The sequence below is a fragment of the Ischnura elegans genome, chromosome 3 (assembly GCF_921293095.1).
Source record: "Ischnura elegans chromosome 3, ioIscEleg1.1, whole genome shotgun sequence".
Classification (NCBI taxonomy): Eukaryota; Metazoa; Arthropoda; class Insecta; order Odonata; family Coenagrionidae; genus Ischnura; species Ischnura elegans.
Window position 1 is genome coordinate 9844776 of NC_060248.1, and position 13629 is coordinate 9858404.

At 37.6% G+C, this 13629-nt stretch overlaps 1 protein-coding gene across 4 annotated transcripts in view; it reads left to right on the top strand.

The window, feature by feature from the left end:
• LOC124155432 overlaps positions 1–13629 on the top strand; it is a 342127-nt gene that overhangs the window by 217122 nt on the left and 111376 nt on the right. For all 4 annotated transcript variants that reach the window (XM_046529237.1, XM_046529238.1, XM_046529240.1 and 1 more), the window contains 3 exons: positions 675–830; positions 2534–2834; positions 8325–8486. In XM_046529237.1, the coding sequence (XP_046385193.1) occupies positions 675–830; positions 2534–2834; positions 8325–8486 (619 nt within the window). The remainder of the gene's footprint in view (positions 1–674; positions 831–2533; positions 2835–8324; positions 8487–13629) is intronic.

Consider the following 13629-nt stretch of genomic DNA (forward strand, 5'->3'; position numbering starts at 1 on the left):
ACATAAGATGTTTTGCTTCTTGAACTATCATGACATCTTCATCCTTTGTGGACTTGCTTTTGGAGTTTTTTTCCATAGAGAAATAAGATGATTTGTTTGGTCTTGTGGTGGAACGCATGGACCAAATTCAGGAGATCATGGTTCCATTGTAGTTCATCGCAAATGATTATTCCTCTTTAGAATGTTTGCAAGCCCTTTAGGTGACTCCTTAAAGGTATGCCACTGGTTAGTCCAGCTGGAGTAATGTCTATCACAAGTCTGAAATAATCAATAAAATTTTGCTACTGATCATAGAAGAGTTGTTTTAGGCATAAGCTGGTGGATAATAGTATATTAGAGGATTCTAGTATATTAATAAACAAAAAGTTAATAGCAATTTTCCAAAAAATTCACTTTACAGCCAACTGCAGCACATTTTGTGTTGTATTCACTCGAAGATGTTAAAAAAGGTATTGAAAGATTGTATAGAACACGTAATAGACTGGTTTCAAAATTCAAAATATTTTGAATGATAATTCAAAATGTGTTGAAACAGGTTGTGAAGTGATATTAAAATATTTGTAGAAAATTTCTGGTAACTTTTAATTTATTGATTGGCTACAGCTCCTCATATAATACTGCTTCATGGTTGAACTCTCAAATGGTTGACTTTTCTTGTGTTGACGTTGCCATAGCAAATGCGCGAGGCCGCTGAGAAGCGGAAGGAATTGGAGCGGCAGCATGCTGAAGCGCTATCCCAGTTGCGGGAGAGACAGCACGAGATCCAAAAGTACACCAAAGTCAGTGATGCTGATAAGCCACGCCAGTATGAAACAATTGAAGCTTTACAGGTATGTGCATAATGGTCTCTTAATCTAATTGCAAGTAGCTTATCACAAGAAATGAGTTAAGGCTTTCATAATGTACCAAGTGAAAATGTTTCAGCCCCATGGGTTTTTTCTTATGCATATTTTTGGATGCTATTGCTTGTGAAAATCTTCAGCTAAATAATATACCATCACTGCATATCACAAGCCATTACTCTGCTAAGTAGATTTGCGTAGGTTACCCTGAGCCCTAGGCTATTTTGTAGTTTTACATAGTGTGTTCTGTACTAATATACTTACAACTAATTTGGTATACATTCAAAGTCAAATTCATGTTGTAGCATGTATCATTTTACATTATTCTTGCATGTATTTGCATAGATCCCAGAATAATAACATGTCTCATTTTTGTACTGAGAAAGAGTTTAAGGTGCAGATGTGCTTATTGTGGCTGTAGAGAGTTCTCATCCATTGTTTGTTCAAATGCCCTTGCCAATAATTGCACTTAAGTTAGTGGAGGTCCAGGTGAAACTTATTTACCAGCCCAAATCATTTTCAAAACAGCATCACAGTACTTTACATCTTGTTTTTTATACACCCATGAGATTTCAGAGCCAAAATTTAGAACTTGTTTCTGTTTTCACTCCACATTCTTGATACTTGATATCCTTGTTCTAGAAGGCAAATCCTCCTTTCAATATCTGGATGAATTTGTTTATCATGTATGGGAATTTAAAAGTGGAAGACTATCACTCAAATGCCCACTATATATGTACTTGACATTTTAGAACTCAGAGTTTAGAAACCATTCACTCTCCTTCACACTTGAGTCCTCGAAAGAGGTATTTTTTATCATTCCAAAATTTATGGAATCCACTCAACCCCATAACTTCTGGAAAGCTGTGCTTTAAACCATCTCTCACCTTACGCAAAAAAACCCTGTGTTGTTTCTTTACACTTTGTCCATGACATTAAGCCATGCATTATTCACTTTTGCCAATCCCTATTCTCATTTTGTAATGTATTGTTCCCCAATTTTTTCAAGTATGACCACACGTACACACCTTGTCTAATAGTGGTTTTACTATTGCTAATTATTATATGAATCACATTCTAAGTTTCTAACATACCAATTGTGTGCTTCTTCATGAAATTATTGGCGAAATAATCTCATCCAAGGTGGGACTCTCAGCCTTTCAGTGGCTCTATCAGCAATTACATACATGCAAACACATGTCCATATACCGCTCTGACTACACTAGATATGAAGGCCGGCTCTTGGTTCAGGGATGGTGACGCACCTTAAACATTAAATCCCTATATTTCTCCTAAGACACAAGTACTTTTAATTTTCAATGTTGAGGACATTATTTGACCTTAAAATGCGTTGATCTTACGATTATCTGCAATCTGAATTTAGATGTGGACTGCGCAAATTCTTTCTTCACCCCTTGAGAGAGAGAGTGTTTTCTTAACAAAGTCATCATGTGAATCCCTGAGAGGCAAGTAAAAGATACAAGTAAGATACTTCAGTGAAACCGAATCCTCTATCCCCCAATGTTAATTTTCATAAGTATATAATTACTATATATATATTTATATATGTATGGCCACATACTTGAGTTAGGGTTCTATCATGTCTCTCATTTCCTGTGAATTGCTGTGACTTACTGTTTCACACTCCTCGGGGAAGAGTTTAAAAGAAAACCCATCCTTCAAATTTGCAGTCAAAAATACGCGAGCTTGAGAAAAAGACGGAACTTCAGAATGTCCGTCACGAGGAGCTCCTCCTCGAGATGGCGAGCATCAAGAGGTCACAGATGGCTGCCGCCTCGGGTGCCGCCTCATCGGCCTCTTGCTCCACCCCCTCCTCCTCCCCCACCATGGGCAAGAGCACGGCACTCGTCCCCCACGCGACTACTACTACTGCCTCCACCTCAGGGTCCTCCCCTTGGAAACCCCTGCCTCGCTCCGTCTCCACTAACCAGGAGGTGCAGACTTCACCAGAAAGCGGAAACTCAACTCCAGGTAGCCCACACTTTGAATGCAATACTTGTCAGTGGAACATATAATATCTCACCCTGAACATTTTTATTGACACGGCACAAAATGATTTTCCGGTTAAATAGTCTCAGAAATAAATAGAATATGGTTAAGAAGAATTAAAAAAAAGAAATAACTCTCAAAACAACATGGAATACTTTTTGAAGAAAAGAATGGGTACTTGAAGTGGGATATATAGATAAACATGTGCATCTGTGCATTTACCTTTATGCATATATTTATATAGATGTATATACATGTTCGTATGCATGCATATGAATTTTTGATGAAAAAACAAAGTGTTTGTTCCATAAGGATCATAACTATTGTGCAATTCTCTGAAAGCAATCGCATAGAACTTGCAAAATCTAAAAAGTAAGACACCCACTGGTAGAGCATCAGATATCACTAACAGCTTGTGGCTATCTTCCTGAACCATTCGCAGGAAAGTGGTGTCAGGTGTGTTTAAGGGAGGTGGAGGGAGGGGTGGGGAGTGCGAGCAGGAGGCAGGTAGGGTGTAGGGATGATTGGAGGAGGCACACGACATTAAAGGGGTGATATCCACCTTGAGAGAGGGACCACATGTGAGCCAGCCGATGGATGTGTGGCGTTTACTGGTGTATCCTAATTTCCAAGTAGGGAAACGTCTATCAGTTGTTGAGGTATTGGCTGAAAGAGGCCCTGTGCTGGATTGGAGAGTTCCTGTGGGCCAGCTGAATGGTTATCAACCCATTCAGCTGCATGGAACATACACTTAGAGCTGAGCAACTGTGGAAAAACTTAATTGCGCGTGTGACTGTCTCGGCTTGCCTGCTCTCCTAGTTCCATCTTATCTTCATTACTCAAACTTTCTTTCTTGAGAGGGACAATGGAAAATCCCCCATTATTATCCAAAATTGTCTCCCCTTGCCCTGTAGGGGTTACTTTCTATCACCATGAGCTACAAACCTTTCTTCCAATTATCCTCTATTCACTTTGGTTATCTTACCTGAAGTGAGTAAAAATTTATATTTTTCTCATGTTTGGCATGGAATGGAACAGGAAATGAGGAAAAAATAAAATTCTTTTTCATTGGTCTATGACTAATATCACCATTGATTCAGTGATTTCAAGATCCAATAATCTTGTAAGTACCTACATAATTGGTTGGTCCTTCCCCATGGAAACAAAGAGTCAGGAAGGGAATTACAACTGGGTCTTCTACATCTACTCTGCCCTTCAATGGGAATACCCTCCCACAATTATATTTTCAAAAATAATAGAAGATTTCAGCTCCATGGCTGAGGGGCTAATGGTTATGTTGAGAGAATTGGGGTCTATTTGATGATGTAAAATATCAGGCAAAAGAATAGAAAGGCAGAGGGAGACTTTTTTCACTAGTCACATGCAGAGATCACCACATTGTAGTGACTATCTTTACCCGTGACATCTTCAAAACCACTCTCACACTCACTTAATTGTCAGCTGTTAATTGTTATCTACCCCAAGATGCAATGCCTTTGACCCTTTTGCTTGTTCCTTTCCTGCCTATCCCACCCTCCTCACCAGCCCCCTTGCACTGATACGGCCTACAGTTGTTAGCGCTAGCCACTGCTCTATGCGTGGGTGTCTTACTTTTCCTTAGTTTGATGTGATGGCGTTTGGAGAATATTTAAGTGCATACATTCTGACACCCACAGAGGAAACAGTTCTATGGGGGCATGGAGATTAAAACCCTTGTGTTGTCCTGGTAAATGCAAAGAATAGAGGAAATGAATCACTACTTTGCCTTTTTATTTCTATGCTGCCCTCTTTAAAGTAAAAGTGAAGAGTTACTTTGGCATGGAATGAATTCTCAAACTAATTCCCTTCAAGGCAGTTTTGGTCGCCAACAATTTGGACGTATACATAGGTATCTCCATTTCTTTATTCATGTGAGTTCTACCCATGCAACCTAGTGGAGTGATTCAACTTTTATCTTTGCCTTTTTATTTGTATGCATTCACTGGAAAAGAATCAAAAGAGTAGAGTTAAAATTTATACCACAGAGACAGAAACACAAAAGGGAAACTATGTGTCTTATGTGAGTTTCCTTTTATTTTGTGTATCAATTGTGTTTCTGTGATATGAGATTTTACTCAATGAGTTTGACTTGCTACTCCTGTTGTTGTTGTGTGAAACTTGAGCTAGAGTGAATTCTTTCCTGTGAATGTAGATTAATAAAGATGCATGGGTAGTTGTTGACAGATAAAAGAAGTTAGCTCTCCTGGCTGACAGAATTAAGTTTCTCCAAACAGCCACGAGCAAAAAACTTTTCATCTCTTAGATAGATAATGTCTTTTCAATCACATACTCATGCAAACTTTTCCTGCTGCAACACACAGTCTTGCTACCTCCCAGTGGCTGTCTTCATGAGAATTTTTCCTTCTCCCAGTTATACAAGTTGGTAGCTTGGAGTTAGCAGGAATGAGTGTTGCATCTGGACAAGTTTGCATGAGTGTGAAGTATAAGGCATTATCAATCTTCTGGTTAAATTTTTTATGGCTGTTTTTTTTAAATACTGGTTGAATCATGATCAGAACATGAGGTTCATAGAGAGACACTCCTATTTCTAAAAGTTCTGCAATTAGAAACTTTAATGTTTGGAAAGGAAATTGCTTAGCTTTTCTACAAAACACACACTTTATTGCCGACTAGTTTCGGTTACACTGTACCATTATAATGGTACAGTGTAACCGAAACTAGTCGGCAATAAAGTGTGTGTTTTGTAGAAAAGCTAAGCAATTTCCTTTCCAAACATTAAATATGGAATTCTACAAAGTGAAGGCCTCAACAATTGAATTCAATTAGAAACTTAGTGTTTGTGGGTGGAGAGGTGGTTCAGCCAACAGTTCAGAAAAATGGAGATACATATATGTATTGGGTGTCAGCTGGCCAACTTTAAAGCATTGCACTTTTATTAATTGCAGCATAATTTTCTCGAGGAGTGTGATATCAAGCATATCTATATATGCTGCCACGCATAGCACATGTGCATGCATATATCCCATTTCCATGAAAAAAATGTAGTGTGTATTTATAGCCAAGGATGTGAGCTATTGTTGAAAGATAAACACCCACAAATAATTTCCTCTTTTACCTTTGGCAACTGTTATTTTTTCGGATGAAATATGTGGGAAATTTTGTTCCCTTCATCAGTTGCCAAATTTTGGCTTTTTGCCATTTGATCCACTTCCTGTTCACAAGCTAGGTTGAACTCTCTTGTGTTTATGGTTATTTGGAAGGTCTATTATCTGACATTCAAAGTGTCTGGTACTTTTTTTGAGTGCCATATTATTATGAGAGTTATTTAGCCTCCTAAGATGTTCCTGTCACTTACTCTGCCACCTTCAAGAGCACCTATTTATTATTAATGTATATCTTTCTTTTTTTATGATCACCACATACATTTCTTCCTGACTCTCTCATTGCATGGTGAATCGATCAGTTCCTATTGACACAAAATTTTTTCCTCAGTATACTCCAGGAGGAAAGGAAGGATTTTCTTCTTCTCAAATCACATTCTCAGTGTCACAGGTGGAATGGACGGAAGGTCCACCTCTCAATCAAACCAATTACTCCTTCATTGGCAGACAAAGGGAGAGAGAAACTGAAATATGTTTTTGGAGATTTTTTTTGTGCTCTGTACTTTTCAACTCCTACGGCTAATTATGTGGCTCATAAAGGTATATTGTCCTCATGAGGTGCTTTCGATCGATTCCTTTTTAAATTAAATTTTGGCTTCATGTTCAACTAACTTTCCAAAGTGTGTCCACTTGGTTACACTGGCCCTCATTCCAAGCATGCTAGCCTCTTTATATACACAGGTTGATGCCTTTACACTAAATAATCACTCCCAGAATTTTTCCAGTTATTGAAACAAAGTAGACTCTTATAGTTCCATTTTCGTATGACATTCAGTAGCCTTTTCTCAGCTGAAAGGTCTTTATGGCCAGTCTTTTGTCAATTGTATTTTGGTCATTATATTTTCATTCACTAGAATACCAGAGATTGTTCGTATGAATAATTTCTTCTGTTTGCATTAGCAGCAATAATGATCTATTTTGAATAGTTCAGAAATACACTGTGAAATTTTCCTTTTATATTTATGTACATATATTTTTTAGCACCCAAAGTTGACTTCTTTATATCTTACCTTGCCCAAAACTTTGGGCTAGATTATGCATTTAAGCAGTTTAATGATTAGAGATTTTATTTCTTACAGATTGTGAATTTAAACCAGCATTTATCACAGCATTCAATTTTCAATTAATCTGTTCATGTTAGGAGTGGATGTATTCTATCAGTTATAATTTTATTCAGCCTTGCTTTTGGAAGAATTATTAATCCAGATTGATCGGAATTATAAATGAAATAATTTTTTTTCCATTCTAAAATATGTGCTACCATATGTGCCTTTTAAGTGTTACAGTACATAGTTTTTTCCTGTCTGATAAAATGTAAGGTAAGTGCTCACTATCTACAAACGTTGTGAACTCGTGACCCTGTATTATCATAATATCATTAACAACATCTGTGCCATGGAGAATGATTAGTAGGCTTATTTACTCCTCAGTACAAATATCACATCATCTAATTGGACACTATATACACCTACACACTTTGGCCATTAAATTCGTCTTCTTTTCCTTAATTCCTATATCACCTCCAGCACTACACACTCATTATTGCCTGACCATATTCCCCTGAACAGTCCACCCATATTCCAGCAACAATAAGTTACTAGTTTCACTGGGCAACCATAGTGGTTAGTGTGCATGTTTACGCTGAATCTAAGCACTAAGGTTTGCATAATAGTTGCTCTTACAAAATTATCCTTTCTCTGTAGCATTTTAATACTTTCTAAAATTATCTAATTGCTAGTATTTATGCAAGATTTACTGTTTCTTTTTCTTTTTTTTTTAAGTAGTGGGGTTTAGCAATTTCGGCCAAGAGGATGGGGAACAGTCATGAGATGGTTAATGGAATGTTATTATTTATCTTGAACTGTGTATGTATTTTTGGATTTTCCAGCTCATTATATAGTGTCACAATACCAAAAATAGCCTAGCTAGGAAATAAATGTGATTGGTTTCCCAATGTAGCTATGGCCAATCTGTGAAGATGCCCCTTTGTCTCCATCCCCGTGGCCACAGCTATATCTTTCATGTTGCCATGCCTCTTATTTCAATCTTTCTTGTTGGCGTTCAATTGCCATGATGCATCAAGAGAGCATGCTTGCCGAGTGGGCCTCTGCTGTTGTAGGCTGGTAGGGGCAAGTAGCTTGACATATACGCCATTGTATGTAATGCCGTTGTTTCCTGCACGTCCCTCTCTCTCTCCCCACCCTTCCCTCCCATTCCTTCCCCCTCACCCCGTTCCCCCCTTTCCCTTCTCTCCCCTCCCCCCTCCCCACCCACCACACAATATGCACACACGCCGCTCCTCTCCCCGTAGATTCGAGTCGCCCGCTTTCCAATGACAGCACTGCACGCTCCACGCCCACTGGCAGTGTCGTGGTCTTTGGGACACCTCTAGCGGGACGCCCCCTGGGGTCTGAGGCGACGATGGCGCCAGCGAGCGGAGCTGGGGGGGAGGCTTGGGCATCAGCCTTTGCAGGTAGTCACCCCTCTCGACACCGCATCGTCCTCTCACCCTTTCTCGAAGGATTATCACCCTCCCCTCTCTCTTTCTCTTTCTCTCCCTCCCTCTCACCGAGACCCTCATTATGCGTACGCCTTTTAATCCATTCTTTTGCTTTGGATGCAGATGTCACAAAGCCAAAGGACTGGTGGAGAACTTTCTAGCTGTGTGTGCCTAAGTGAAACTCTTTTTGCTTAAAGCTTGCATAAAATGTTGCATTGTTTGTTCTGGAAATTGTTTAGTGGTGAAAAATTGTGTTTTTGTGACGTCTGAAATCTTTTGCAAAATTTAGACTTACCCTTGTTAAATTAAATGCCTCCTCTTCAATTTATGTCAATCACTTATCTCTCCCTGCCACTTTGCTGTGGATTCGAAGTTCAAATATAATATATAATGTTTTTTTGTTGATTGGTTACCAAATGCTTTGTCCTCCATGATGTTAGTTAGTACCTAATTTTTTGCCGTTACACAAAACTCATTCCTCAAGCTATTGCCAACTTGTTGTGAAACTAACTTTGAAATAATATGCTTATGTGTGTATGAAACTTTTCCCTTCATTATGAATGTGCTTGCTTGAATATTTGAGGATCTGGTTATTCTGAATTGGCATGGTATCCATTATGATGAGGGATGTAGCAATGGAGACATTCAGAAGAGATGAAATGGCTTCAGGTTTAATGCAAGTTAGGTCAAAATCATTCTTCCTTTGCATTTTAATGGCATTTATATATGTATGTACATATGTAATTTGTTTTCAATATGCTGATTATCATTCACTTGAAAGCACTAATTGTTTTACTTTTGATTTCAGTCGATGGCAATTATGTATTGTTCTAACATTAGATTTGGAAGTCTTTTTAGAGCCTTTTTCGTAATATTAATGAAGCATTAATATCTTTCAAGATTTGCAACATTTGGTTGATGGATGTACAAGCAGGGCAGTCAATTTTAGTGCAGTTAAAGAAAAAGCTCTTCTCGATTTGACTATTTTCTATAGAGTTGAGTCTACTGTCAATTTTCAGCATTTGAAAAATTGGAATATGGCATTTAGCTATGTACACTGCATCAATTCTAGTAGGTAGACCAACTCACTCATGAATATAAACTCAGTCCAATAGGGCATTACACGGCCAATGCGTGGAAGTTATTTTCTCTCAAGGTTTGGGTACTCATACATATCTTCTAATTATCAATGCTACATATAATATGCATAACAATTCAACTCACAGCTCTTGGAAATGTTATATTGTGGGCATGTTTCACTTTTATGCAGCATGAGTACATCTCAATCACATAGATGACATGGAGTAAATTTTTAAATCACAAGAGTACTTAGTTTTCAATTTTAAGAAAACATTATTCAGTTTGTAAATCATTGTGAATCTAGTACTGAGGTGAGCTGTTTTTAATGCAATGCAATGCCCAGTGGAACCAAGGAAAAAACTGAATGGAAAATGTTTTTAACCAACTGAATCAGGATAAGCATTCCTGGTGATTATGCCATGCCTCAACTTCTCATAGAACTTAAGTGGGAAGCATTGATATGTGGAAAATACCTACCAAGTGGAGTGGTCGAATGCTCTAGAGAGTGTTTGGTGGTTATTCATGTGAGAATATTAAAAACTAAGAGCTATTTTTTTTGTGGTGATTATTTACTTGGCAAAGCATGGTTCTGAGCGAGTACCTTTTTACTGAAGTGATGTCATAAAAAAATCATAGGAAGTATATGGTAAAACTGTCTCATATTCATGCTGAGGATAAAATGGTCTTGTTGAAGTTTTTATAATGAGAACCGTATGGTAGTAACAAGAGAATACTTAAAGTTTGATGAACCTGTTTTACTACAAAGGTTAAAGTCCATTGATAATACAATAGTTACAAATTAATTTTGTATCATCTTCTTGTGGTACTCATCTCCTTTCAAATAGAGGTGAGTGGAATGCCTTTTTCTAAACTTGAACTTGAAAGCTTAATCTTATCTAGAATATCATAATTCATTATCAAATACCAATTTAATGTCTCATAACTTGAAAAAAACATTACCAATTTTCCCATTTTTCTGGGATTGAAATTAGATATTTCATTCCGTGCATACAGACATTGATATAGGAGATGGAGTATGGTTTCTCTATTGCCTGTTTAACTGGAATGAACTGAAACAATTTTCTTGAAAACAATCAATTTACTATATTCAGTAACCTTGTTCCCTATGATGAGGTTGAATAACACAAAATATAGATTATTAGAGTAAATATTAGTGAAAACATTTTTTTAAATATCATCAGTAGCTGAAGATAGATTTTGGCGTGGCAAGTGATACCAATTACAGTCAAAATTTCAAATTTTGAGGCAAAAGTTTATTTCTTCCTTGGTTGTTGAATATCACAAGTGCATCATTGTTCGTGGTAATTTGAGTATTTGACCGACCCATCTATAGTGGACAGTTATTTGCTGAGAATGCTAAGAATCTCCAACAGTTATTGCTGTGAATAAAAAACGTGGGGTAGCCCATAACTTGGACAGTCTTGCTCCAGCCCTCTAGTTGTTTGTTTCATCATCTTGATACATCAGACCATCCTCATCTCCAGTGTTGGACTTTTGTGTGAAGTATAACGAACAAGCTGGATCAGCTCTTCAGCTCTGTTGAAATGCCTTCAATCTTTAACTTAAAGCGAAGTTTTTTTTTATGAGGAGAGAAATTTATTTACTCAGAGCCAAATGAAGAAAATATGTAATTGACCAAGATTCTTTTTTCCTGGTTTTCTTCACAATTTCCATGTCTAATGCATTATTGTGGACAAGAATATTCATTGAATGTAGCATTGATACGTAGGTGATAGGTAGAAGATATATGGCTGTACTATCAAGCAGGTTTACAGAACTCATCACTTGTCTCAATTTTATTTCTGCATATTATTGAATATTTCAACTTTTCTGTTCCATCGTGCAAAAAAATCTTTCCATGATTACAGAGGGACAAACCGAAGCAGTCTTTGTGCAAGCCCAATTATTGTATGATTCGGGCCCTTAACATGGTGTTTTTTTAACCCTTGGCAGATATGTGGACAGAGCAAGTCTTCCACTTTGTGCTGAAAATATTTCGAGGAGGCCAAGACCTTCTGAGGGGCAGAGCAGACGTAGAAAGCAATCCCTTGCAATCCTTTCCAAAGCGTTTGGCCAAAGTTTCTGTGGGGAGGGCGGTGGCCCTCAGGTGATGAACTAAAGGATTTTGAAATCTCTCAATCAAGTTTTTCAGCAAATCTATTTAAACCAGTATCATATCAAGTTTTCTTTCATAATTTTCTGTTTCATATGGTACTTAGAAGCAAGGATGTCATTAAAAATCACCTACTTGTAGCTCTGTGGTGGGTCAAAGAGCCACTTCTCCCCAGGATTCCTTCTCCCCCCTCTGCCATGGAAAATTTTAGAAAAATTGAAAGTATAGTGATCATAGAGATTGCTCTCCTATGGAATTTTTTATTTCGCTACCTTAAGAAACAATGATTAAAAATTATTGATGAGCACATAAAAGCCTCTTGTTAGCCAGCATCAGACCGTGAATGCATTACCTTGAGAGATATTCCAAAATGACATCCTAAATCTGCCCCTGTTCTAGTAAGACTGCCATTGTTCATGGAAGATTATTAGAATGGTTTGTAGCTCATGGTGATAGAATTCAGCTCCTACAGTATGAAGAAGTGCTAGTTTTGGTAAGAGTTGCTAATTTTTCCTCGCAAGAAAAAGAGCTTGGGCTGTAAAGATGAGACAGGGGTGGGTGGGTGGTGAGATGGGTGGGAGAGCTGGTAAGAATGTACAAGTAGATTTTTACATATATGCACATACATATGTATATCTTTCCTCAGCGAAAGGGTTAACCTTCATTCAAATAGAAAATGTATTCAAGTTAGCAAGTGGGGCAAAGTGGCCAGTGTTGAGGCCATTATTGATATTTTATTTGTAGGTACAGGAGTACATCTACTTTACTTATACGTTGTTCAGGTACATCATTGCTAATTTATGCTTTTGATAGAGCATTAGTAGAGGGAAGATACTTCATACTTGAATAAATTTCTCGTGTGCTCATCAGTGGCAATGCGAAAAGGATCCAAGTACATATTTTTTAGGCAATTGACCACTTAAAAATAACGTGCATACTTGTCAAGACAGATGAAAAATGAAGCAATGTTATTAAAATTGTAATTCTGTCACTTAGACTTTCAGAAAAGGTGAATTTGCATCTGTTTGACGATAGTTAATCAACAATTATTCTTTCTTCACATTTTAATGACATTTATAGATGTGATTTGTTTTCAAGTTGCTCATAATTATCATCTGAAAGCAATAATTTTCCCTCTTTGAACAGCATATTGTTGCATGTAGCATTTTTGTGTGAATTCTTCATGTGTTTATTCTTCAAATTCTTTTGATTTCAGTCGATGGAAGTTATTGTTCTATTGCGATTCGTTAACCACCATCAGTGTATTCATAATATACAAATTATTTGGTTTTAGAAATACTGGTTTAGACGAAAGACAATGGTCAATTTTATCCTCATTTGAAAAAGGCCAGATTGGCACCCATGCAATGCCACTCCACGTGATGACACAGGGACCCAGGTGCGATACGAATAGTCAGGAGTTTTACATCATCTGAGATTACCAATACATGCATGAGGCACAGAGCTCATGGAAACATCTCTTAATAATTACCTATTAAAACTGGCTAAGGTGGGAAAGTTTCCTTCGTTTGATAGGGCAATAATAATCCTAATTTAAGCCAAGCGCTACCAGCTAGCAGGGTACTCTGCTACCTGCTAGGATTCTGCGTTGTATCAGCGCTCAAAGCTTAGCCCCAAGGTCACCTCACTTGCGGCAGCGGGAACCATAACGATGTCACACGGAGTTTTTCTGGCATTCATACTTAGCCGTCATGTTTTCGCGCACTTGAAAATTTTCCCTTTTCATTTAATCGCGAAAAATAGATGTCGTCATTAAAAAATATAATCCAGGAGTAATAATCTTTCGATTTAGTCAATAAAAAATTAATATGAAACCACCCTATTGGATCTACTGTGAATTTTTAACATTTGCATTTGGTAAAACCCTACTCTTTCATGAGC